This window comes from Falco rusticolus, chromosome 6, assembly GCF_015220075.1.
Source record: "Falco rusticolus isolate bFalRus1 chromosome 6, bFalRus1.pri, whole genome shotgun sequence".
Classification (NCBI taxonomy): domain Eukaryota; kingdom Metazoa; phylum Chordata; class Aves; order Falconiformes; family Falconidae; genus Falco; species Falco rusticolus.
In genome coordinates, this window is record NC_051192.1 from 29,799,958 (window position 1) to 29,825,600 (window position 25,643).

Consider the following 25,643-nt stretch of genomic DNA (forward strand, 5'->3'; position numbering starts at 1 on the left):
AGTTTCATATTACATGTTACAAAAAGCAAACAATGCAATGATAGCAGTACTTTTGCTGGATGAAAGCATGCAATAAAAACATGAAACTTCCCTCATTAAAAGGCCAAATACAGTCTGCTTGACTGTGAGAGATTTATAATGTTAATAATGCCATTACAAGTAAATTATGAAATGCTTCGCACTGGTAAAGAACTATTACTCCTCACTGTGGAGATAGTCAATTAACTTTCAACTGAAACATGTGACCCTAAATTTCCTGGTTTGGATATCAAAGGATAACAGAAAGCAGGCAGATGTACTATATTAAAACTGAATTGCTAACTTCAACTATGTTATAACCAATTTTGCAGAAGAGCTAAACCTTGTTTACAAAAATAAAAAGAGCTCAGTTTGAAACAAGGTGGCACATCCATCTCCAAGGTCTTATTGTCTCTGTCATCATTTATCACAGCAGGGCTTACAGAGGATGAAAAAAACAAACTAACAAAAAATCCCCCACCACGTGAGGTTTCCTGCTCAAAGCCAAGCACTAACCTATGCTAAATAATTACTGTCAAAACTGTATCTGTAAGTTCTCAGAGTTAGGCTGAGCTTCTATATTTTTGATTGCAATTTCCAAATCGGGAAAAAACATGCTGTCAGTTGCATCCACATACAAAGTCTGAAGCGGGACACTTGCACGCTGAATAGTGCAGTCCTTTCACATCCAGTAAATCCTCCGCTTCCCAGATGCACAAAACCTACTCTGCATGTGCACTGTGGTCTTATTTGTCATTTCCCAACACATGATAGTATACATAAGATAACCTACAAGCCAGCATTCAGCTCCTACTCCTATCCAAACAAACAGAACAAGTTCTCAAAAATCACTTGGATGGTTTCCAGCCATTAAAAGAGGGGGAGAAAAAGGGTGGGTGGGTGTCTTAAAGGAAAGGTAAATCACATTACATAGGAATGACAAGTTTGGAGATTAACATATATGATGAATTTTATTTGGAGGGGAAAAAATACTCTTCTAATCCACAAATTAACTTAAAAGGTTGGAAGAGACCTGAGATACTGAAAAATTACTTCAGTTCAAGCATTGTAAGAAAAAAGATATCAGGAAACACGTATCATACACTGTAAACTGAATGCCAGCTGTGTAACAGAATCATCAAAACTATATATACAGAAAGCGTAGTTTAAGAAATCCCTTGTAAAAAAGAAAATCATTGGAAGTCAAAAACCCGTATGAAATGTGATTCCCCATATTAGAGATTTAGGGGGGTTATGATGAAGAAACACCGCTGTAGCAAAAGGACCACATCCAAACCGGCTCCCTGAACAAATTCCCATTTAAGTTCTCGTTTAAGAAAGGCAAGGAGTAAGCAAGCAGCTTCCGTTGCTGCCCCACTGAAACATGCATTTCCCAGATTCCTTCATCCTGTGGCTGAGCAGGTGGTGTCCCTGGCACACAGCTGCCTTCACGAGAGGAAAGATGTTGCCCATTTTTAATACATTACTGCTGCGAGCAAGTTTAGAGGAGCAACTGACTGTGTCAGAAGGCTGAAATGGGACCAATCACATCTTCTGAGCTGCTGAATGACACCACGAGTCCTGCCTCTGAAACTTTTTGTTATTTTCTCCCCTCAACCTACTTCAATTGTTCCCACAACTTGGTCACAGACTCGGATAAGTTGCCAGAGATCTACAGACACTTCCCACAGCCTGGAGCAGGTTCCTCTGTGCTTCACTAACAGTCACACCATAGGTAAGGAACCTCTCTTTAATGCTTTTAATTGTTATAGCAAGGCACTGTAGCTGCTGTTTTCTACAAAAACTCCTCTACTCAAATTAACAGCTGCTTATAACTGTTTATCAAAAATATGGATACTGTAGACATTACAGCTCTGAGTCAAACATATAGCACTGTGGGGGACATGTTTTAGCAACAATAAAGGCAAGATTTTTACACATGCTCATGGGACACCAGCTGTCCTTGAGTATATGATTTATAGAGGTAGGTAAGACACTTTCACACAGTCTTCCTCAGACCTTCGTCTCTCCTTTTAAATTTAATGTATTTTGTTTGGATTTTTTGTTTTTGTTTGATTTTTAATACAAAATCCACAAAGAGTAATTCACTTGAGGTTTTGTAGAGACACTTTTGTTTCCCCAAAACTGCCTATCTACAGCCCAGTAAAGGTCTTTCTTTACCTTTTACCTCTTTCACCATTTAACTCAGAAAAGTATTTTTCTGATCCAACACATTGAGAGCACAAACTTTTTTTTTGTGTGTGTGTAGGATAAAAAATAGCCTTAATTAAAAAACTTAAGGGATTTATAGCAGTACCAGAACTAAAATTATATCACATTACTCAAATTGCAGTTCAAGCTGCAGAATTCGTATCGCCTTTTTGCTGTGAATTCCTTTAAAGGTTTACGTTCTCCCACTGATTGTTATAACTGCCAAACTTGTTCTAGAATGCTTCTAATAACAGATAAAAATCTAGCCAGGATTTGTAACATCATGAACTGAATTTCAATGCATGAAGTAATCCATTTATTTTCCAACTAAAGGAAACACATATACACTGTACAACAAAATACAACCCCAGCTTTAAAAATCACTGCAAATAAAAAAAGTGCATCTCAAGCTGAAACATATCACAAAGAACATTTGAATATTTAAATATACAAATATTTTAAAAGGAATGCAATTCATTAATATGTAGGTCTCTAAGGAATTTCTTCTCCTCACAATCATGCTCCCTCTTCCATCAGTTCACACCTTGCTACTGATAACTACTTGAGATTCTAGTTTTAGAAAACACAGACTTGGTACAGAGCTTAATTTTGTCTGGCGTGTTTTCCCTGTTACCAAATAGACACACCTAATCCCTTTTCCTATTACTGACTGGTAGGCACCAGGTAAAAAAAAATACATGCAGGTGCTTGGTTTTGTGGTCAGCAGCCTTGTGCCAGTTTTGAATAGACAAGTACTGGAAGTGTTTGGACATCCCATTAATCCTAAGGCAAACAATGTCTTGCAAAGTTCTCTAGAAGCTGTTTCCAGTAGGCAGAAGCAACACTTCAGAGCTCCTAGTGCTTTCTAACCAATGCCTCTGACAAGCAAGAAGGTTGCAAAAGACAGACAAACAGATTTTTTTCGAGGCTAAAGTTAGGTTAAATGTATTTTCAAGTGAAGACAGGAGTCTGGGTTTGATCTGCCACACAGACAATCCTTCTCTCCTAACATAAACATTGCATACGTGCACCTTTAAAAATACAGAGTTTATGCATACACAAAGTGAACATACACACAGAAACTGCTGTAGATAGCTCTTTACTGCAATGCATCCACAGCTACTGCAGCTTAGACGACCATTCATCTGAATTCTCTCTGTCACAGAGTTAAGTAATTTAAAGTAGGTAACAGTATGGCTCAGCTGTTAATTTAAATCTAAAAATTTCACGCTGATAACATCCCATATTACAGACATCAGAACCATGATTAACAGCCAACAGTCATGACAGAAGCATGTGCTACATAACAGGTGTCAATGTTACAAATCAGATGTGAAATACTACATTTAATTTACAGCAAGTAACAATTTTCTGCTTTTTCTTTTTGCCACTCATTTGTCGAGAAAACAATGTTATTAGTATTTACAGAGATTCAGATTTATGTATACACCATGTCTGTTTTTAAAAGTTGCCTTTATTTCTTGTTCTCTGAAGATGTTAGGAATATAGCGCCTTCATTGTACAGTATGAAACTCACTAAAATCAGTTTGCAATCAGACAGCATAAAGGTGATTGTCACAGATTTTTTTTTCTGACTAGCAGCAAACAAAAATATATGGGATACAGCTGCACAGCTACAACAACATCTTTTTATTTGCATTAAGAATAACTGGATTTAGGCATAGAAAAGTGCCCCAACAGGAGAAACAAAAAAGCCCCACAAGAAATTAATGTCATGTTCCCTAAACTACAAGATACTTTAGATCTGGAAGACTGCTTTTGCTTTCCAGAGATTGGTACATGGCTTAACAGGACTTTCCTGTTATCAAGTTACTTCTCAGAAGCTGAATTTGCCTACTACATTGTTCTTTCAATCAATGCCATGTCATTGTCTCCCAAGCTGCTAAAAAGGTTAAAACCACAACTTGCAGCATCTCCTTCCACTTCAACCTTTTATACATGCTACGTGTGTTACAATTTTCACTTCAGTTCCAATTGTACATACCCCATTTCCTATTAATAAGTAATGACATATGAACTACGAGAACCTAAAACCCAACTTGAAACAAGGTGTTCGGTACTCGGTGAGTGCAGTGGAGAAAAGAGTTTGCCTCCTAAAAGTAAGTTACTATGTAAAAGGCAAATCATACAAACAGATGGGAAAAAGCATGTGGTTATTATATGTCTTATTTTGGTTAAGGGAACTGATGAGTATGAAGTATGAGCATGAAGTATGAGCATGAAGGCACCTGCCCAAGATCCCACTACATGGTCCTGCACCACTTGCAGGGAATTTAACCCAGTTAAAAACTAGCCCAAAGAATTAGCTCCGAGGCTACTCTAATGGACCAGCACACAGATAAGTCCCAGTTATCCACAAAGTATGTGGATAACATCCAAAAACCAAAACGCCAAGCCTGGTGCGTTCAAATATTCATTAGTGTAATTTCCTGGTATCCACACCTTTCTCAGTCTCATGGACTTACAATACAGATAAAGGCTCTTAGTGTTCTAGAAGCAAGGTCACCACTGAAAACAAAGCTAGTCAAAAGGAAGATTGTAAGAAGAATAAATTAGTAAGAGGGAGAGGGGAAAAAATCTAAAGTGTGAGTTTTTCCCTATCCTTCCCCCAAACACATGAAAAATACTGACACCAGTACAAAACAGACTTTAGAACAAAAGGTAAAAAGAAGGATAAAATGAGCATGCTTTTCCTGTTACCAGCACTTCCCAAACTCTTGAGCTGAATTGTGGCTTCTTCCCCCATTCCAAGGAAATGTTTTTTGCATGTGATTGAAAAAATGGCATTAAATGTCACAAGATAGTGTCTAGCTCTCTTCAGTGACAATGCGCTCCAGTTGCAGTTTTCTCTTTCCCCTTGGACAATTCCTTGCTCTTTTTCCATACGCCCACTCTCTTCCTCTGCTCATTTTCTTCTTGTACTTTCCTTCCTCAATCCATCCTCTCCAGCACTAGTAGTGCAACTCTCAAGCCTAAAATCAGAATAAGCAACAGAATTCTGCACCTCTAGCATAGGTAAATACAAAATCCAGCTGCTGGGGTAAATCCTAGCAAGTCACCTCCATGCTATTTGTTTTTCTGCTAAAAGAACATGATTTAAAAATTATGACATACCTTTATAAATCACTTCGGTACTTGAAAATCTGTAAGCAACTTCTGGTTTATTGTCTGAAACTTTTTACTTACTGAACTAAAGTGATAGCAGTGAGACCCTCTAGAGGTCTTTAGAGTTGAATCAGATTGCTTCCTTCACTCCCTTTTCACCCCTCATCTTCCTCACACAAAAAAGGAGGTTTTTTAGACTCCAAGGTCTCACCTGCAGTTATTCCACACTGCCAGGGAGGAGGTATTTTACAGCAAGCTTCAAAACAAAGCAATGCAACTTGAGTAAGATATATACATTAACACAGGACAGCCAGCAAAGATGAAAAGCATGCTTACACATCAACTGCAGCTGCTGTGCACAGGCAGAATTTTAAAACTCTGCAGTGTCTTCTCCAGGGGTCGCACAATTCACAGACAGTGGTGACAGGGGTCCAGGGTCAATTCAACTCACAGCACTTAGTCCCGCATGCAGGGTTCTTTGCTTTGGCATGCTTTAAACTTACCTCCTCTGAACGTGCAGAGAATGTGTCTTCGTGCCTACGAGTATCATATTGTCCACACCAACAGCTACAGGAATTTCTTGGGCCAGGTAATTTTTAGTAACAGTTCTAAACACATATTACACCAAGGTTTACATAACTTGATGGTACTTTTTGCATCACTATGTTTATGGTTATTAAGACATTTATTTTCAGTGGATGAAACTGCATTACTGGGTTTTGGGGACATCTCATTGTAAAGATCTATGCAATAGACTGTTAAGCAATATCACTTTTTAAACAATGCCCCTTTAGGGCTTCACATGCTCATATGGGACAGCAACAAATCAAGTATTTCAAACCTCTTCTATTCCACTGATATCACTGCTGCATTTAGTAAACATATGACAGGAAACAGGCTGTGTCCAAAATTGCAGTGGCATTTCCAAAGGAGCCAAATTTATCCCATGTGACTCCAATGGAGTCAATGCAGTTGCACTAGCAACAAGTATAACCCACAGTTTTCACTTTGGTCACATACCTCCTGTCATTGTGAAGGACACCAAGGAACAAAGACAAAAATAACCTAATACAAATCAGGGAAACAGTCACATGACAGTGAAGAAGGACGCAATAATTGTGATTGGTGACTCATTCTAGGGCACCAGGTGTAGGGGATCCCCTACATAGTAAAATATGGGTTCAGCCACATGACCTGTTCCTGCAGATTTCCACTGTGCATAAGACAAGCCTTTCACATCCATTAACAACACTGGATTAAACAAAATAGCATAGCAGTGCAGCCAACAGTTTCTTTTGTGCAATACCCGAGTCTTGTCACACAAGAGTAACACCTTCTGAATTAAAAATAAAAGTCAAATATATGTTTGCCCTTTTGCTTCACTTTCAAGGTGTGTGCATGCATACTGTTCTTAACATTGACATAAAACACAATCAAGGGACTAAACACCAGAGAACAGCTACTATCTGTGGCAATAATCAGCCTTCATTTCAGTATAATTATTTCTCAGGCTGTCCATTTTTACCTTGATAGCCACCCATGTGCAGCTACATTACTGAATCTGTCTCTTTATGCACACTTTAGGTGGGTGACAGCACCATGGAGGATTAAACAAGCAAGGTATGTGTTTATTAGTTGAAGCCACGAACTTGTAAAGACAAACCTTGTTAAAATACCGACACAGAACGTGCTTCTTTTGCCTACAAGAAAGCTTCTCCCACAGACAGGCTTAGTAGGTAAAACAACATGTAGATGTTTCAGAAATTTCCAAAAGTCATTTGAGCTTTGAGCTTTTAAACTAAGAAAACCAAGTTACTCTATTTTGACCTTTCCTCATCCCTTCTCTACACCATTTTATAGATGTAAAAGGTATACTTTTTAACTTCTACTACCTTCCTTTTTCTTTTTTTTAAAAAAAGATTCTTTTGTAATACTTCCATTCCAAAGGGAAGAGTACTTTTTTTTGCTTTTCCAGAGAGATCTCATCATCTTTCCTCACCTGTGTTGGCCTCATACCTGAAATGCCCAACCGGCTGGTACTGCTTTTTACGAAAGCACTTAAAGGGGCAAGGACCTGGGGCTTTAAGTCCTGCAAGTGAAACATACGCAGCAACACCGCGGTGCAGGTGCTAGCATGTGTGCAGTTACAGCTAACAGAGTACACCGAAACAGACTTCTTGTGCATACGTGCTGGTAAAAGCTCATGATCCAATCCTTCTGAGGGCACCAAGAAAAAACCGCACACAGAAAGAAGATAGGTATGTTGCCACAGCGGGTCACAGTCAGTGCAAAGACCACAGGTTGCACACATTCTGCATTAAAAAAATTAAAAAAAGTTGTGATGAAGTTATCCGCAGGAAATAACTGTTTTCTGTGCAGTCTCTGTCACATGAACAGGTTACACAAACTTTCCTGTACTAGCGTAAATCCATTAGTGGTTCATCTACCATGCCTTGTCTAGAAGAGAACAAACTGGCTAACGCACCCCAGCCTGTACCAGGCTGGGAGAATAAATGTGCCTTCAGCCAAGTCACTTGAGAATTCCTGTGAACGCCTTGCTTTCACTGCACTTAGAGCAGACAATGACCAGCAAAGAACTAAGCAGAATATACTTGGCAAGCTGCTTAAATAAATGAGAACAGGCACAGCATAAAGTCAAACAAAGCTGAAAAATTACAGTTACTATGAAAGTAAGTTCCTGGTGTATGTTTTGTTTGCAATAAAGTTAAGATCAATTATAGCTCAAAACATCCTAACAATCTGAAGTTCAGTTTTAGGAGGAGATGTCATTACATGGAAACCTCCAAAAGTATTAGAATATCCATGTGTAATGTGCTTTGTTTTGAAAGCCTTTTTAAATACCAACACTGCCACTAGCACTGGAAATGCACATAATTCTGCTCACACAACACCATTTGACTCTACAGCCTGACACGGAGGAACTTAAAAAAAAAGGGGGGGGGGAGGTGTGTGTCTGAAAGACACCTCTGTTTCATTTTAAGTTTTTTCCATTTTACCCACATCTAAAGACAAATTTGTGGACAACAAAGCATCTCCAATTCAGTCAGGATCATCATGCTATTTGGGCATGAGATACCTAAGCAATGGTTTTCCTTTATGTGGCATATATGAGTCGATAGAAGTTTCTTTTGTTGTGCCTGCCCCTCACCCCCCCCCCCCCCAAAAAAAAAAAAAAAAAAAAAAGATTACAAGAGGCCTTCCATGAAAGATATGATCACAATATAAATTCATAAAACATTTAGGGGCACATGTAGCTTTAGGAACAAAGTTTGAGAGCTGCATACATCACCACCATGACCTTGAAAACCAAGTTTTTACATTGCAATAGCACCTACAGAACCCACTTCATTAAGAGGAATAAGCAAGCAAATATCAAAGGCCGCCTCTTGCCATGGAAAGTTTGTACAGCTGGGTTTTGCACTGCAACTACTTATTGGGAGTTTTAAGACAACTGACACCCTGTGCTTTCATCTGCCATTTAAAAGCGGGAAAACACACTTGAAATAAAACACTCACTTAAGAGACAGTTCTATACATGCTTCATTTTGTCCTTCACAGCAGTCCTCTGCCTTTACACCTACATTTAGTAACATGCTGTAATATATGTATTGAATATATATTTAGTCCTTACTCTGTTTTTTTCTGTTGAGAAATACACTACTGAATTTCCCTATAGCAGTGATGCATTAGAATTCTTATGGTGGTAATTAAAAGCTAACTTGGAATGGAAATGCTTCAGGAAAATTTCTTTTCCTCCCTTCCAGAATAAGGTACTGGTAAGTCAGATTATCTGTCCAGGTCAGTAATAGCCAGCAGTAATATCCAGATGACCTGGCTTAAAGGCTGTGACTCTAATCATATCATCAAGCTTTCACGTGTGCTTGAACAAATAAATGTGGGTGGGGTGTGTGTGGAAATCAGCCATGGCCTTTTCACAGACTGCAAAGGATAGAGAGATTAGGATCTGAAGCAATGATCTGGGTAAACCCCACATATCCACAATTTCCACTTCACAATTCCTCACCTCTGCTAAGAAGCAGGTGCTTGGTAGCCTTCAGGAGGAGAAGCACAACACAGCCCAAAGCTAAACTTGAAAAAAAAAAAAAATTTAAATCCTGTTTAAAACTAAAATCACTGTCAAGGCAATCTATTTCAGGCTTTTTAGAACTTCAAAACAATCTCCATTTGCACCCATCAAAACACTTCACTTCTGCATTTCTAACTCTTCACTTTCCTGCTTTCCCAGCTCCACAAAGGCTGTCTAAAACAAAAAGAGAAGATAATAGGCACTTTGCGCTGTTCCTGACAACTTCTCTTCTTTCCTGCACTCCTAAAACCTCTGACTTGTGCCCTCTGCTTTCTTGCTGCCATGGAGAAGGTCCAACACATAACCCGCTCTGCTCTAAGAAGAGCCTCAACTATTGAGGTCAACCCACAAGCACGCCAAAGGCTCCAAGAGCTCTTTGTGAATTTCTGCCTGATTTTAATTTGTCTCTTGCTGATCTGTATCATTGTGATGCTCCTCTGAAGTTCCAGCACTTCTCTGCACTGTCCTCTAGGAAAGTCACTCCAGAGGGAAGAGAGACCTACACCCGCAACTCCTAATGCAAGGATCATCTCGCGAGAGGGGGTAGCACTTGGACTAGAACCATATGCCAACCATCGCACTACTCTCTTACTACCTGCTACATGTATTAAACACACACTTTATGCAGAACAGCCTTTAGAGCCTGTTGTTACAAAGCTGTGCATGACCTAATTTGTCTGTCTCAATCAAGAGATGGCTTTTCCAAATGGGGTGAAGTATGGGCTCTTCACGGAGTTAGTAAGTTCGCCAATGTTTTAGCTAGATCACACAAACAGCAACTTCACTTTTGGGGAGGCCTGAGTGTTCTGAGTTTTCTCCGAAAATCCTTAAGCCCTTGGAGGGTTTCCAAACTTGGCCCACATCTGCCCAAAGAAGAGCTACAGGCACAAAGCCCTCAACGTATCCTAGAAGGAAGCAGAGCAGCAATTTTCCTAGGTGCTGCACCTCTGCATTATCAGCTGAAGGCATTCAAATTGTTTTAGTGGGGTTTTTTAGGGAATATGAGAATAAACAAAAAATCTCTTCTAACTCGGAAAAAAACCCCTTATTTCATATGTTCTTCTCCCTATTTAAGGGATCTTTGTTTTATATATATATATATATATATACACACACAACTTTGATCTGAGAAAGAAAAAAAAAAGTCACTTCATTTACAGTAATTTTCACTAGATACATCCTTAGAGAATTAGGTTATACCTGGAAAGTTTTCTCCACTGTGTTTTGCAGAAAGAATTGGCACTACCACACTGGTATCAAAAATTTAATTTTCTATAGTTATTTAATTGACATGACAATTGGAACAACTCAGCAATAATATTTTGCTTCAGACTTTATTATAGCCTGCTGTAATTTATATAATAATTTCAGTAGTTTAGAACTACAGAAAACTTGGTACTTCCCCATATCACACAAGGTAGCTTGTAGCTGATGTGCTAAAGAGAAAGGTCTAGGTCACCTTTACTGCTGTGATTAAAGAGTATCATACAAATACAAGTAACACCACCACCTTCAACTGCAAATACCTGTTAAGAGAACAAGCAAGGATCTTCTAAAATAAATGATGCATACTAAAATAAAATAAATTATAAATGATTATGCACAGGAGGGAAAGCATTGCAGAAATACCCTTTCAACATGTAAACCACGGTGTATACACATAAAAGATGAAGCATTTGTCAGTAACTAGACTGAGCAGTAGATTTCAAACCCTCCTACATGTTGCTGGTATTAATCTCAGTTCCTAGAAACATTATACAGTTTTCAAATTTAAAGACAGAGGTCAAACAGACATCCATTTTTTAACAGGCATCTTTCTATACCACTCTACGTAAACAGTCCCATTGATGACTACAGAAAATCAAAACAAGTTTAAGATAAACTTGTATTCTCCCTTTAAGACTTACTATTCCATGAGTAGAGGTTGACAATGAACAACTGCGAAGAAAGCTAAGAAATCTTTGGAAAAAAAACTCTATTTTATGGAATACAGGCAAGTCCAGTGGTGACATACTTGCTATCTGGCAAACAGATACGCTGAGATCAGACCTCTGAAATAAGGTTAATCACTACAGGAAATTAGCTAGCTACTGTATGAGTACTGGAGCAAGCACTGATGAGACTGGCAACACCCCTACGCCCCCACTCCTTTCAAGTTAGTGTATGAATATTACTGATTTTAAACTGTTGGTGTAAATCTCAATTTTCATTTCATGCATTCTGACGACTCTCACAAATGCATGAGATTCTAGTAAGTGCACTTTCCCTATTAATCCGTCTTCTTAAGGAAAGCCATGAACTCAGTGCAGTTCCGGGTGGGGTGGGTAGAATCTAAAGGTACTTTCTTCTCTTTTTAAAATCTGTATTTTTGTGATGGACAGGGTTTCCAGTTTTAGTTTGCTTTGGAGGTGTTTCAAGAGACTTCAATTGGAAATACACAATAGTTTTACAGTACTGAAAAAAACCTGCCTGTAGAAAAAAAATACGTTAAAATATCAGCACATACATTCTGAGGATATTGGAATTACAGGTTTCACAAGTCAGTAATATATAGAAGTCAAAATAAAGCACTGCTAAAAAAATAACCCCCCCACCCCCCTCATAAAAACAAACCCACCACTTTCCTCCTATGTACCTCCCATTATTTATTAAAAACAAACAAACAAGAACAAAACCGAAGTATAAATAAACTGGAAGCTCTACTGCTATTTTACAGCAATGTAGACAAATTGTATTTACTGTATAGTTTATTTCTGTCTTAGGATTCTGCTGATCAGAAAGTAAGTGATAAAGAAGATGGTGGTATAATGTCAACTGAACACGGAGATTAAAAAAACCTCCAAAAAACAACACTTTTGTACATAGTACAATCTCCTTTGTATACTTATATGGGCTTTAAAATTAGCATCTATTGTATTGTTATTTATTAAAACAACTGCTTGAATATATGTGTTAAATATATACTAAAAAAAGTATCAAGAAGTTCAGTCCTTTTATGAGCAGTAATAAAAATTCCAAACACAGCATGTAGCTTGGATTAAGTTTTCATTTCTCTGTTCCACTCCACCCAAGGCTACATCTTTTTGCTCAATTCATCTTACACACTGATAGTGAATAAAGACAGCTAAACAGGCAAAAATCTGGTATTACTTTTCCTCCAAAAAACAAGTGACAAACTTCTATGGCAATTTTACACTAGGAAAGAGCTGAATGAAGCAGCAGCATATGCTGATTTTAAAGATGTGCCTCCTCAGCCAGCTCTTCAGTAAAAACTGATGTATGTACCTATTTTTCTCTCGATGAAGACATGACTGGTTTCAGAATTGAAATTTTGCTCTGATCAAGACTAGTCAGTAAGGCATTTTAGAGGGCAGCAAGTACTTGCATGCCTTTATTAACTTTTCTGCATCAATTTAGCAACAACTGCCCTTCCTAGCAGAATTGAACTACTCTGTGGAAAGACAAGTGAAAAATAGGCCTAAACAATTTTTTTCACAAAACATGTACAAAATATTTGGTGTCCCCCCGCCCAAGGATTTATCTGTAAGTTTTACTACAACTACACACAAAACAATAATGTCAAACACACACTTATGCCAAAATGTGCCTTTACCTGTATCCTCTCTGCCAAAATCAGAGCAATGAACACATTCGTTGAGAGAGTATTCTTTTTCATATCTGAGAGCATATTAATATACTATAGATTACAGTCCAGATACCTGTATTTTTACAGCTATTAATAGATAGCAACTGACAGAACACAATTAGAAAATATTTGTGAAGTCCTACAAGATCCATAGGTATCTTATTTAACAAATGTAGTCCTTTTCGCTTTGACCTAGATGTTAAAAACTGGATGGAGGGTGGGGAAATCTGTTTTGGTTGTGGAAGGAGACCAGCAAACACCTGTTGTTCATTGCAAGGCTTAAAACCGCCACATTTATATGGATACCTTTAAAAACTGATGCTCATCACAGTAAAAACCCTGGTAATTTCAATCAGTTAAAACAGACCCTTAGATTTCTTGTAGTATCTAACAGTTCAGTCAAACCGATTGCTTCATAAGCCCGTTTTGTTGGTTTGGGGTTTTTTTGGGGGGTGTTGTTTGGTTTTTTGTTTTTATTTTGATGGGTTTTTTAAGATAAAAAAATGCCAAAATTTCCATTTTTATATAAAACTATAAAACACTGCCCTCTTGTGATCTTCCATGAAAACTTAACTGGTTATTAAAAGGAAGTTTTGGCAACATTTCACTGTTAGGGCATTTATGTATTTTTTTAATAGATATAAAACACAATTGGTAAGTTATTAATACTACCTTAAAATAAGGTATTGCATATGTGCTATTAAAAGCACTAAGGATACATCCTCTGCCAGCCCAATCTTGATTCTTAATAAGGCATTTGCAAAGCAGCAATGAATCCTACACAGCACACTGCTGGCAAAATGCTACCTACCGCACTGCACCATGCCAAACCCTAGAAGGGTAGAAAATACTACATTCTGCCCAGACGTCAGTTTTCTCTTTTTTTGCACCTACTTCAAGAGTAAATTTTCAACAGTCTATTGCTGAAACAGACTAAGTCTTGAGAATAGCCATTCTTTTGAAAAATCAAACAAAGCCAGAAAGGTACCATACCAATTTTAAAAAGTAAATAAACAAAAGAGCCAAACTATAAAATTCAAGTCCCTTTTCCATTATTCAGTTCTTCAGTTGTGAAATGAGAGCTATCATTAATTATTTAAAAGGTACTTGGAAAAATAAGACTTGTAGGAGCATTCAGATTCCTTTTCTGGGGGGGGGGGTGGTACAGGGAACAAGTAGTTACTGTAAACTTTTTTTCTTAAGCAGCAGAAACTAAAAACAGGTGAACAGCTGAGGACACAAGGAAGTTCATGTGAATCTACACTGCTTGCTACTGAAGGAGCACCCCAGAGCTACAATAAACAGTGTGCTGTGAGCACAAGAGGGCAGACTCATGCACGCTATGGATCTTGCTAACAACAGAGGTCTCAACCTGCTACTCAATTTTCTGCTTATTGTCTTGGTTCTGGTGCTTGCATTTATCCTTGTGAAGCTGATGTGAACCTCTGTGAGGCTCTGCTTCCTTCTCAAATCTTGTTTTGAGGGTTTTGTAATTATCATGTAGACACTTCAAACAATATGAATACACAAAGGCTGCAGAGACTAAAATATCTGCAAAGTGTTCATATACCTTTATTATCAGAAAGCAATACTTAAAAGCTGTGCACAATTATCAATTTGCCACTGAGTAAAGAAAGTATTTAGAGCCTTGCTGAGTACCTGAAGAAATCCAGGTATGCGTCAGAAGTTACTGTAGTTTTCTCACTGTTACAGCTGACTTGTGTTTAAAAATCTACAAAAGATTTGCAACATTCACGGAACGTAATTTCTACAAAAGGGAACAGCAGAAATCAAAATTTTAAAATGGGATTTCTCTAGGACATGTACTTCATGGGAAATGACATGGACACAGCAAGAAAGTAGAACAAAACTCGGTTGACAGCACGCATCAAATTACCTGTGGAGAGCAAAAGCACAGATGCTGTAGAGGTGGAAACAAGGATAGCCATGAAAAGCAGCCTGCAGCAGCTGAAATGGGGATAGGTTTATATATGAAAACATAACCATTAGTTATACCTTTTTTGACCATCTACAGTTTACAGCAACATCTTAAAAGCCAGAAGCCATTAGTGTTATCCAGCAGTATCAAAAGAAGCAGCTGTCAAAACTGAAAACCCAACCACCATTAGCCAGGGTTACTGCAATTTTACCTAGGAAGCCCTGAACACTGACACATACACCAGCAGCAGGTGCATCTGCACAACCGCAAGAAGCGTGCTACAGCCTCAGTAAGCTGGATTTACCACTTACGCACAGGTCAAGTGTGCAGCACGGGAGCCCTCAAGCTGTATTTGCCATACCACTTGCTACTCGCCACTGCAATCATGCAGTCCATAGTCTGTCCTCACTTTAAGCATGCAACCTGAGCTTCTTACAGGACCTTCTTCGACGGCCTTTTACAGGATGATATACTTTCCCCACAGGTCCCTGGGAAGAACAGTAACCAAGAAGAGCTCGCTTCTGCTAGAAGTTTTTGCCCAGAAGGTAGCTCTACGTACCTGAGAGATGCTGGGAAAGAAGGCGGCCAGAAGTAGATTTCATACATTACACTGGGGCCAAACAGCCTACTCCTAGCATCTCTCTTTCCCCAAGTACAACGTGGGAACAAAGTGCACCAACATATATGCATTGTACAGTAAACTTAATGCTATACATACACCTACTAATAGTCTTTAGCACACATGCAAAAGAGGCAGATGTTGCTTATGGGGTGGGGGAAGTGCCAGCTTCCAGCTTTGTCTTGCCAACAGTACATCCCTCCTTCAGCACATATACTGTGATCCAGCACTTCCTACATGCGTTGAGTATATTACAGAGTGACCTACTCATGTTCACACTCAGGATTTCCAGATGATTACTGTTGTCTGGAAGATACTGATCTAAACTGGATCTACAAAAAGACTTTCCACAGGAAAAGGCAGTACGTCTAGGAAAACAAAGTTTATGCGAGTCCTGCCATTAACAGGCATCAGCCTTCCACTCTGTGCTACCTGCCCCAAAGCCCAGGCAGAGTTAGTGTGCTGGTTTTGGCTGGGAAAGAGGCAATTTTCTTCAGCTACTATGAAGAAAATTAACTCCATCCCAGCCAAAGCCAGCACAATTAGCTAGGGCAGCACAGATAGTTAAAATGAAAGCTTTTCTCTCATCTGCTTTAAAATATGTGCAATAAACATCTAAAATAGCTTCTGCAAACTACATATCTCTAACTTTATGTTGATATAGTCATATCAATTCCTGTCTGCATTTAAAGCAGAAAACGTTGCACAGCCACATTACTGTATCTTAAAAAAATAATCTGTAAATGTATATACAAGGGACATACGCTGTAACAGCTATGTAGTTGTATATTAATTAGGAGGATTTCTGCTGAGTGTTCACAAAGATGGCCCGAAGCATATCAAAACCACAGAAACTAACTAATATGAAGGCCACTCTAGTCTAAAGAAGAGTAAAAATGTCTTTCCCAACCAAATGACTATTCACCAATACACCGCTCGGGACTGTACAAAGCTTATGGTCTGTATGCTCTTCTGTATATTCTAAACTTTCCCTATCTTAGGGAAACCACTGTGACAGTTTAATAGCTAGAATTAGATAAATGAGTTAGCCCCGACCAAAAATAAAAATTACAAATTCCTTTTGAATAAAATGAGAACAATTATTCTACTGCCACCAATCACATATCTCCAGACTCAAAATCATGTAAAAAAGCAGCCTCTAAGAAACTCTGCCATTGGCATGTAGAAACAAACTCGAGAAACAACCCCAGCAGCCTCCTCTCAGCCAGCAATGAAAATTACAGAATCTTCAACAAATGTTGAAATACGCTGCTGAAATGGAAACATGCATTTTCCTGAGATGACATACAAAATTGGCAAGTTTACCAGTTAACCAAAGCCAAGACTCTTTTTGCAGTCAAGCATGGTCCAAGTTTGGTTTCCCATCATCTGCTAGCACTTACTCCAGACTGAGCCCACATATGCACTAGTAACAAACACAATACCAGTTGTTGGACTACTAACTTCACAGCAAAAGGAACAGAACATAAAAGCTTAAGTGTGACTCACAGTGAAAGAGCTCACTCTACTAACTAAAGGTAGTAATTCTTCATGTTAAAAAATTGTATCTTGTAAAAAGTATGGTTTCATCAAAGCATGACACAGGAAAAATGTTAGTATCAATAATTTTGGGTCCTGGAAGACCAGATAACTAAAAGAAAAACTAGCTTTGCATTGATGTTCAAGAATAAAGTTTTCTGTGATGACAATACTGTTTGAAGAATGTTATAAATTTTTCTTTCGATTGAAGTTTTACAACTTTTGTTTACCAATGTTTAGGTATGTATGCAGTTTAATTCCTTCCTTCTGTGTTTGGAAATTAAGATTGTTCTAATATCTCTAAATTTCTCAATGCATTAAAAATTAACTTTTATATATACGGTATGATCAATGCAGTTTTCCTCATTTAAAAAAACAAAAGACAAAGAACAGTAAACCAGATACATTAAAGGAAAAAGATGCACTTCAGCGGTGCCCATCTATTATCTCTGCTATATTCTGATACAAGTTCATGATGAAATCATGCAGGTGTCACATACACTGGAAAAAACAGAGATTCATCCTGTGATGCTTACAACATTGTACACAGCTAATAAGCAGATATGCGATCTTCTGAAACCTTCCTTCTTATTCCACCACCCACAATTTTAAAGGCATGCTTTCATTTTAAACCTGATCTCTAGACTAGCACACAGTATGTACCTAGATGCATTCAGATAATAGGATCAGGCTTTAAGAAATGCCTTTACATGAAAACATAGCCTTTTATTGCAGACTTGTATGGCCAGATTTGTATGGCCTCCCAGTTCAGCAAGCAGAAACTGCTGCTGTGTATTGTAAGCACTTTTCCCCTTCACACAGACCTGATCGCAGACTTCCTTACTTTAAGGGTTTTAAAAAGAAAAAAAGAAAAAAAAATAATAAAGACTATTACAATGATAATGTCTGCTGAAAGATCAGCTGTACATTGGAAACAATTAAGTGATGGTGCAATATAAATTCTGCATGGAGATTATTTTCATTGAAGCACTGTTAAAAATCTGTTCACTGGAAATGCATAGACTGTTTGTCTTCAAAAAGCATACGTGTTAAACAGTACACATTAGCTAGAGAAGAGAATTGTCATATACAACTCCATGATATTACACAATAATCATAGACCGGATCCACCTTGGAGATTTATTTCCATAACGTACAAACATCACACCCACTGCTAAACCTTCTCTGCACCTTCTCTGAAGAGGTGTTCTGTTGATCCACAGTATCTTTTCTGCAGTTGCAAATCTGACCATGTCCTGAAAGAGAATCTCAACTTAGCTGTAGGTTTTCTACTCTGAGCTTCCCTTACAACGTACCATAAATATTTCGTTTTAAAAACTACAGTTTACAGTTATAGGATTTTTAATTCAGGAAGCAAAGTGTAACAAAAGAACAACACGTAGATGCCGAGTTCAGTCAAATTCAGACTATTAAGAAAGCAGAGAATCTTAATTTCAAGAGTAATTAACCTCAGAACAGTTTTTAAGGGCTGCAATACACTCTCTTTTACAGTAAACTTAAATTCAAAGCTTATCTGATTTTATAAAAATAAACTCTTAATTCAGATTTTTGTGGGGGTAAGCTGTCTATATCAGTCTACATCAGGGCATAAGAATTTATCTGTAGACTGTATTAAGTCCAACAGCTATTCCTGAACCATCAGTCCTCAAAATCAACTCAGAAAATTGTCAGAGTTTATTCATACTTCATTCGTGATGGCTGCCCTCTATAGTGTCTCCTCCTACCAGCCTACCTTAAAGGTACACAAAGCCAACCTAGATTGTCAGTTAGAAGCAAAGTTCATTTTGTTTTCTGTTCATGGCAATGGTAGCTTTCAAGTGAAGTGATGACAAACTGTACATTTTTCAGTCCTGTAAAAACCACTGCATTCCCATCAGCATACATACATATTAAAAGCAAAAAGGTAAAAATAATCCCCACTAAGAGGAAAAGAAAAGTTTTAAAAGTTTCTATAAAGGTGTGGCATTTTCCACTTTTATAAATCAACTTCTTCTAGCAAAATCTTATGCATTCTGCTCTCTTTCTTTCCTATGTATATATATTCCACTCAGGATTGTAGTTTTCTTGGTTTCTCAGAAATAATAGTGTATCAGTTCCCAGGTGCATAGATGGTGATCTTTGGGGGAAAAAAACCCTCAAAACCCATAGCACAAGTTTGCTGAGGTTTCTTGAAGAAACAAGTGTCAAGACAGGAAGAATCATTCTCCTTTCTTCACCTCTTCTGGCATCCCTCCTCCTTACAACTGTAACCTCTGGCAAAAAGATAGGGCTGGCAGGCAGGGCCAGCAGAGCCCGAAGTAAGAGCCCGAAGGCTCACTGCACCTGCATGTGCTTTAACTTTCTCTTTCTCCAGGTCCTATTTCACAATCACATCTTCTTACTTGTGGCAATGTAAGAGATCACATTTCAAGGTCCATCAGCACAACTCCGAATCATACCAATGGAAGTGCTTGGTAAGGTTACCAGGCACCTCCTCCACACCCCTTTGTGCCCCCAGTTACTGTCAGGCTCCCTGCGGCCCCCCAGGGCAAGCAGAGCAAAGGCCACAGCTTCAAGGACTTCCCCTGTTTGCCAGGACTGACCACACAGATGACGGAATGAATCACAGCTTCCCAAGCCAGGGGCTACATGGATCCTGTAACATATATATTTTTACATCTGTATCAGTATTGATAACAAGAGCAAGAAAACAAAGTTTTAGGCAAAACTTTATCCTATAATCTTACAACCTCAAAAGCCTGAGAAGGTGCAGCACCATTTCACGATTTCAGCCAAAAAGATAAACAATGCCCGTGCTCCGCCTGTTGGCTCTCCTCAAAACACAGCTCGCATCCCTGCCGGCAGGAACGGAAGCGTTTGGATAACCACATAACGCATGTAAGGTTTAATCTGTTTCAAACGTGAAACTTAATCTTCGTACAAAAAGGAGACACTGTATTTCATCACAATCCGAGTCAGAAAGCATCTGTGAGGTGTGCAAAAAGCTGGGAGTTGTTTTGACCTAAACTGAGAGTTTCTAGAACACCCAACCTAAACAAAGTGTTGTGAAAGGTATTTAAAAGATGAAGAGACATACACCTAAATGAAGAAGAATAAAGCTTGCTCTCAATATATATTTGTATCCAAGAAAAGAACCACCAGGCACAGTAACCTGCACACAAACCTCAGAGACAGCACTGCTGACAGCTGCAGCCAGCTACACATCTCAGGTGTTTGGGAAGACATGAATGAATGGATGGAGTGAGCATCTCCACATTTCCTTGCTGTCGCTTCCCAAACCCCTCATGTGCTCCTTGACACCACTAGTAACTGCCGGCTGCCAAAAGCCCTGCTGGCAGTGCCCCCAACCCAGCCTCAGTAGCAAGCCAGTTGCTGTCACTTTGACTCCAAGAGGACCCTATCAGTCCCTGCTCTCTACCTGGGTAATTTCTCGAATTCAAAAATCTTCAGAGCACTTAGAGAAAGATGAAGGTTTCTGTAGTAATAAGGATAGTAAAGGGTGGCTACCTGGAACAACATCAGGTTCTTAAAGACACCCTTAAGGGTTACTGTTACTTTGGCCATATTAATTGGCTTAAATTTTTTTAAGTTAAAAAATCCAGATCACCATTAATAGCAAAACTAGGATCTTGAGAACATCTAAACTTTTCAGTCTTTCCTTCAATATAGAATGGAAGGAAAAATAAAAATTAAGTAACTTAAAATGAGTTGTGCTAAAATATATCTTCAGGCTGGAGAAAATGGGTAATTTTCACGTACAAATATCTCTGCTCAGGTAATAGCCTAGCCTAACCTTAAGACGCCTTTCAAGGTAGGGGAAAACTTAAATATTGTGATCTGTTTGGCATTTTTTGGCAAGCCAAGTTTACCTACACAGGTAACCCTGGACGTCTAGATTTAAAACACTGCCTTCCTTCACAAGCTATCTCTTCCCATTAGGGGAAGAGCTGGAAAAAAATATTATGAATCATCATGTCCGAAAGGGTTATCTGTCTCTTAAAACTACATGCTTGATGTTCTGTATATGAAAACACTTGCAGAATGACACATTAAAACTACATATTATGTTATTTAAATAAACCAGATTCATTGACTACTATAAGTTGGTTCTCATTAGTTAAAAAATAAGCAGGAATAAAAACTAAATTCAGTTTGATAAGTGCTAGGCATGGAAATATTAAACACTCATCCTTGCAGTATGCAAAACTCATTCTCATTTTGCTGAATGCATAAATGCAGACTCTTTGTAAACCCATTCAGATCAAAATATATTCAAAGTTCCCCCACTATGCTGTGACCAACAACTCTCTTCAGAACTACTGCAAATGTTATTTGACGAACGTCTCACTGCGTCTTCAGAAGAAGAGATGCTAGTCTCATCCAGCCACGGCACAATGAATCAGAGGAAACTATAAGCAGACGCCATAAAAAAAAACAAAGCAAAACTGTTTGTCGCTCAGGTAATATTGAGAAACAAGCAGCAGCATCCCTAATCAAAGTTTAAAAACACCACCTGGTCAAGAGGACCGGTTCCCTTTCCTGTTTTATTCAAGGCTGCCTGATGCCTCAGGTGTAACACATGATGCCACATGATGGCAGCAAACACCAAGCTTCAGCCTTACCTGTACAGGCTGTTCACCTCCTGTTCTAAAATCTTCAAGCTGCTGCACATGCCATGCAGCAACGCTGTAGGGCTCCTCAGCAGTCCTGCAGTCCTGCGGATTTGCACGTAACTGTTCTTTAAGCCACATTTGAGTTCTCACTGCTGGCTGTATGGGAGCTCCACTCACAGCCTGTTGTCCCAGATTTGCATATCTCTGTCCAAAAGCTTCACAACTGGCAGCTGTAGGTTTGCTTTCAGGTAAGGCACTGTAGGTCAAGTCTAAGGCATGTCTCCTATGTGAGGAATCTGAAACAAAGTCGTCTTTGCTGCACGTTTCAAATTTGTATTTGCAGTCCCGTAGAGAAGATAGTTTTTTCCCCATTTCTTTGTCCTCAATTTTTAGCAACTCCATGCTATCATGCAGACAACTTGGCCCATTTGTCCTTAGTTGTGGTGACACAGCTTTGTCCGTACTAGTCCTGGAGTCTACGGAATGACTGCTACCATCTTGGCTAAAGGTATTTGGTGAGCTGAGTTTAGACAAGGAGGACCATTTTCTTACAGGTCTTGCATCCTTCATGTCAAGAGAGTTGTCCAGGGCACCCTGATTTCTGCCTCCTCCTGACCGTACAAAGCTTGTGTTCCATTTTGAGCCATCAGACTTGAAAGCTTCCCTGTGTTTGGAAAGTGAAGTGCTGGCATTAGACGGCATCACATGGGCAGTGGGAATAGAAACCAGTGATCGGCTAGGCTTAAACGATGATGTACCACTTGAAGTTGAATGATCTGGGAAGAGAGATTTATCACATATATAAGTACAATACAGAACTCGTATCATCAGTCCCCAGAGGACAAAACATCAAATTCAAGATGAAATGCAAAAATAGAAGGAAACTAGTTTCTTAACAAAACAATTCACATCTAAACCCATTCAAGATTATGAGAATGGAAACCTATTAAAGCAGGAGATACTCAATTTTATTTTGCTCAGGTGCCACATTTACAAGAAAAAGAGAACTGTACTAAGTAGTAGCGACAGCATCTCCAGATACAGTTCTCAGGCTGCAAGCAGAAGGCAGCGATCATTCCACAGCTTTAAGGTGGCTGGCTAGATTTCTCTCCCACGCCATGTCATATTAAGTAGCTTCTATATCACAAACCACAGAGATATCACAATTCAGGAGCCCCAGGACTGGTTCCTTTTCCATCACCCCTCTTCTCATTTTTTAAAGGCAAAACAGTTCACTAAATGCACTTTGTAAAATGGCAGTGCTGGAGATAAGCCAGTTTAATTACAACCTCTTAGGCGGAGCTATTCATCCCTTTTGGATCTCACTGATTTCAAACTACGCTTCCTGTTTTGGCTGGGGTAGAGCTCATTTTTTTCACTGTAGCTAGTACAGGGCTATGTTTTGCATTTGTGCTGAAAACAGTGTTGATAATCCAGGGATGTCTTCTGTTACTGCTGAGCAGTGCTTAGACAGCATCGAGGCCTTTTTCTGCTTCCCACATCACCCCACCAGTGAGTAGGCTGGGGGTGCACAAAAAGTTTGGAAGGGACACTGCCAGGACAGCTGACCCCAACTAACCAAAAGGGATACTCCACACCATATGACATCATGCTCAGCAATAAAGCTAGGCAGAAGGTTGGCAGGGGACCGCTGAATAGGGACTGGCTGGGCACTGGTCAGCTGGCGGAGAGCTACTGTCTCCATTTGCACCACTTGCCTTTCTTGGGTTTAATTCTCTGTTACTTTCCTTTTCCTTACATTTTTTTTTTCCAATTATTAAACTGTTTTTATATGTCAACCCAGGAGTTTTCTCACTTTTTACACTTCCAGTTCTCTCCCTCATTCCAGCAAGGCGAGAGGGAGAGTGTGGGCAGCTGTGTGGTGCTTAGTTGCCAGCTGGAGTTTAACCAGAACACATCCCCAGGCGATTTGCTAAAAAACAAGATTTTGAAAAATGTCATGTTCCATTTAGGTTTTATGTTATTTACAGACCCAAACACAATACCACACAGAAACTGTGTGTGTAGCATAGCTTCTGAAATCTATTCCAAATTGAAATATCAAGAACAGAGAAGTCGGTGAGGCAATACTTAGGAGGGGATGGAAAAGCAAAGATGAGAAAGGTAAAGGAGAGGTTACTAGGGTCTGGCTGAGAGCACTCACGCCCAGCGACATGTGCTTAGCATTACAGGTTGTGGACAACCAGAAATAAACACCTAATCCTCTCATTAGAGGATCAGCTCCCACCAGTCACATGCCTGCATCTTAGCAAGCTCATACTGCTCATTAGATTCATGGCAGATAGACAAAATGAAATTGCTCTAATTAAAAGATTCTTTTGGGGTCCTTGTTGCCAAAAGCAAGACAGATACACTTCTTATTTATCTCATCCTCAAGTAGAGGGAACATATTTCTTTGGGATTTTTCTGCTGGTACAAGAGTTCATAGTGGAACAAGAAAAAAAAAGAAAAACTGCTCTAGAAGTACAACTGGCATACCCAGTTTGATGGCTACACTAGATCAATGTGACTTGGTGAAAGCCAGAACATGTTATTGATCGGACACACCTTCAAAAGATATCTTTGACTCAATATATGCCACAGACAAGAAAGACAGCTTCTAATGGTGCAACAACTTCTAAAAATAGAAGCACTTTTTTTTCTACACATCCAAATAAAAATATCCTTAACTCCCAACTTAAATACTCCTCCCTATTTGGGACCCGACTTCCTCACTCCTTGTACTTGCAGCACAACACAAAATATAGCTCTACAGCCACACTCCTCATGAGAAAAATGCATTATAGTCCACAAAATAAACAGTTCCTTGATTGATATCTGTTTATTACATACTTGTCTTCCAACTCCTGAAGGAGCCTGGGCTCCTAAGAAGGCAAAAATTCATGCTAAAGCCTTCCTGCCTCCTAATTAGCCACTGTCCCACTGTGTACCCTCCTGTTTCAAAAGTGTAAGCTTACACCACGTTGTCTTTTGCCTCTGCCCAGCCACCTACTTTCACAACAGTTACAGAACATAGATATCTTTTAAGACTTGACAAAACTGTCACATCTGGTTAAAATGGACCAACAGATTAAGAGTTATGGCCATCATCAGCATCCTATGAATAAAATACACACAGGATGCTCACACTAGAAAAAGTGGAATTGAGAGTAGAATACCACCAGCCTGTTAAGATATGGATCATGTTGCTAATAGATGTGAGGTATCTTTTTTGTTTTATATGCAAGATGAAAGACCTTCGTCCTCCCTACACTTCTTCCTGAAAATTCTATATTGCAGAACGAAACATTTTTCTTGGCTGTTTTTTCTGTCTTGATATTGCACAAGAGGTGGCATGTTAAAGAGAAAGACAGAAGGCCACACAACTAATTTCAAGTGGAAGGAATCATGGTCTTCTGACCAAAGACATTTGTGCCCACAGCTACTGTAGCATGAGACAGTGCTATGCAACGCTACAAGTTCCCAAAAACGTGATATGCCCACCGCATGTAACCAATCTGCCTGTGCCAGGTACAGTATCAGCTTCTGTCAGCTCTGTTTTCCCATCTTCTCTGGTGGCACAGTAGACACTTGCACAGATAGCCACTACCTATCAGGTACACCTTGCTACTGTGTAGCAGGGGCCGCCAGCTTCCAGCCCTGCTCTGCAATAGAAATAAAGGTACTCAATCGTCTCTTACTAAGGACATCAAAGCAGTGACATGAAGGTGAAAGAGGTATATGACATGACGGAGCTGGAGTCTCAAACATACACACTATGAGACGGAAAGCACAGTTAAGAG

General features: G+C 39.1%; 2 protein-coding genes across 11 annotated transcripts in view; one reads left to right on the forward strand and one right to left on the reverse strand.

Annotated features, from left to right (window-relative positions):
- Window positions 1-25,643, reverse strand: part of CEP85L (centrosomal protein 85 like) — a 120,030-nt gene that overhangs the window by 48,774 nt on the left and 45,613 nt on the right. For both annotated transcript variants that reach the window (XM_037391213.1, XM_037391214.1), the window contains exon 3: window positions 21,850-22,616. In XM_037391213.1, coding sequence (XP_037247110.1) covers window positions 21,850-22,616 — 767 coding nt within the window. The remainder of the gene's footprint in view (window positions 1-21,849; window positions 22,617-25,643) is intronic.
- PLN (phospholamban) lies at window positions 1,073-25,525 on the forward strand. 9 transcript variants are annotated; one of them, XR_005104821.1, is made up of 4 exons: window positions 1,148-1,753; window positions 6,940-6,975; window positions 14,316-14,764; window positions 25,515-25,525. XR_005104821.1 is itself a non-coding variant. In XM_037391217.1 (3 exons), the coding sequence occupies exon 3, from the start codon at window positions 9,746-9,748 to the stop codon at window positions 9,902-9,904; it is 159 nt and encodes a 52-aa protein (XP_037247114.1). In that variant the 5' UTR covers window positions 1,073-1,753; window positions 6,940-6,975; window positions 9,623-9,745; the 3' UTR covers window positions 9,905-9,929. The 9 variants fall into 9 exon arrangements, 1 of the variants encoding a protein (XP_037247114.1); XM_037391217.1 differs by lacking the exons at window positions 14,316-14,764; window positions 25,515-25,525 and adding an exon at window positions 9,623-9,929 and having other exon boundaries at window positions 1,073-1,753; XR_005104826.1 differs by lacking the exons at window positions 14,316-14,764; window positions 25,515-25,525 and adding an exon at window positions 12,226-12,246 and having other exon boundaries at window positions 1,092-1,753.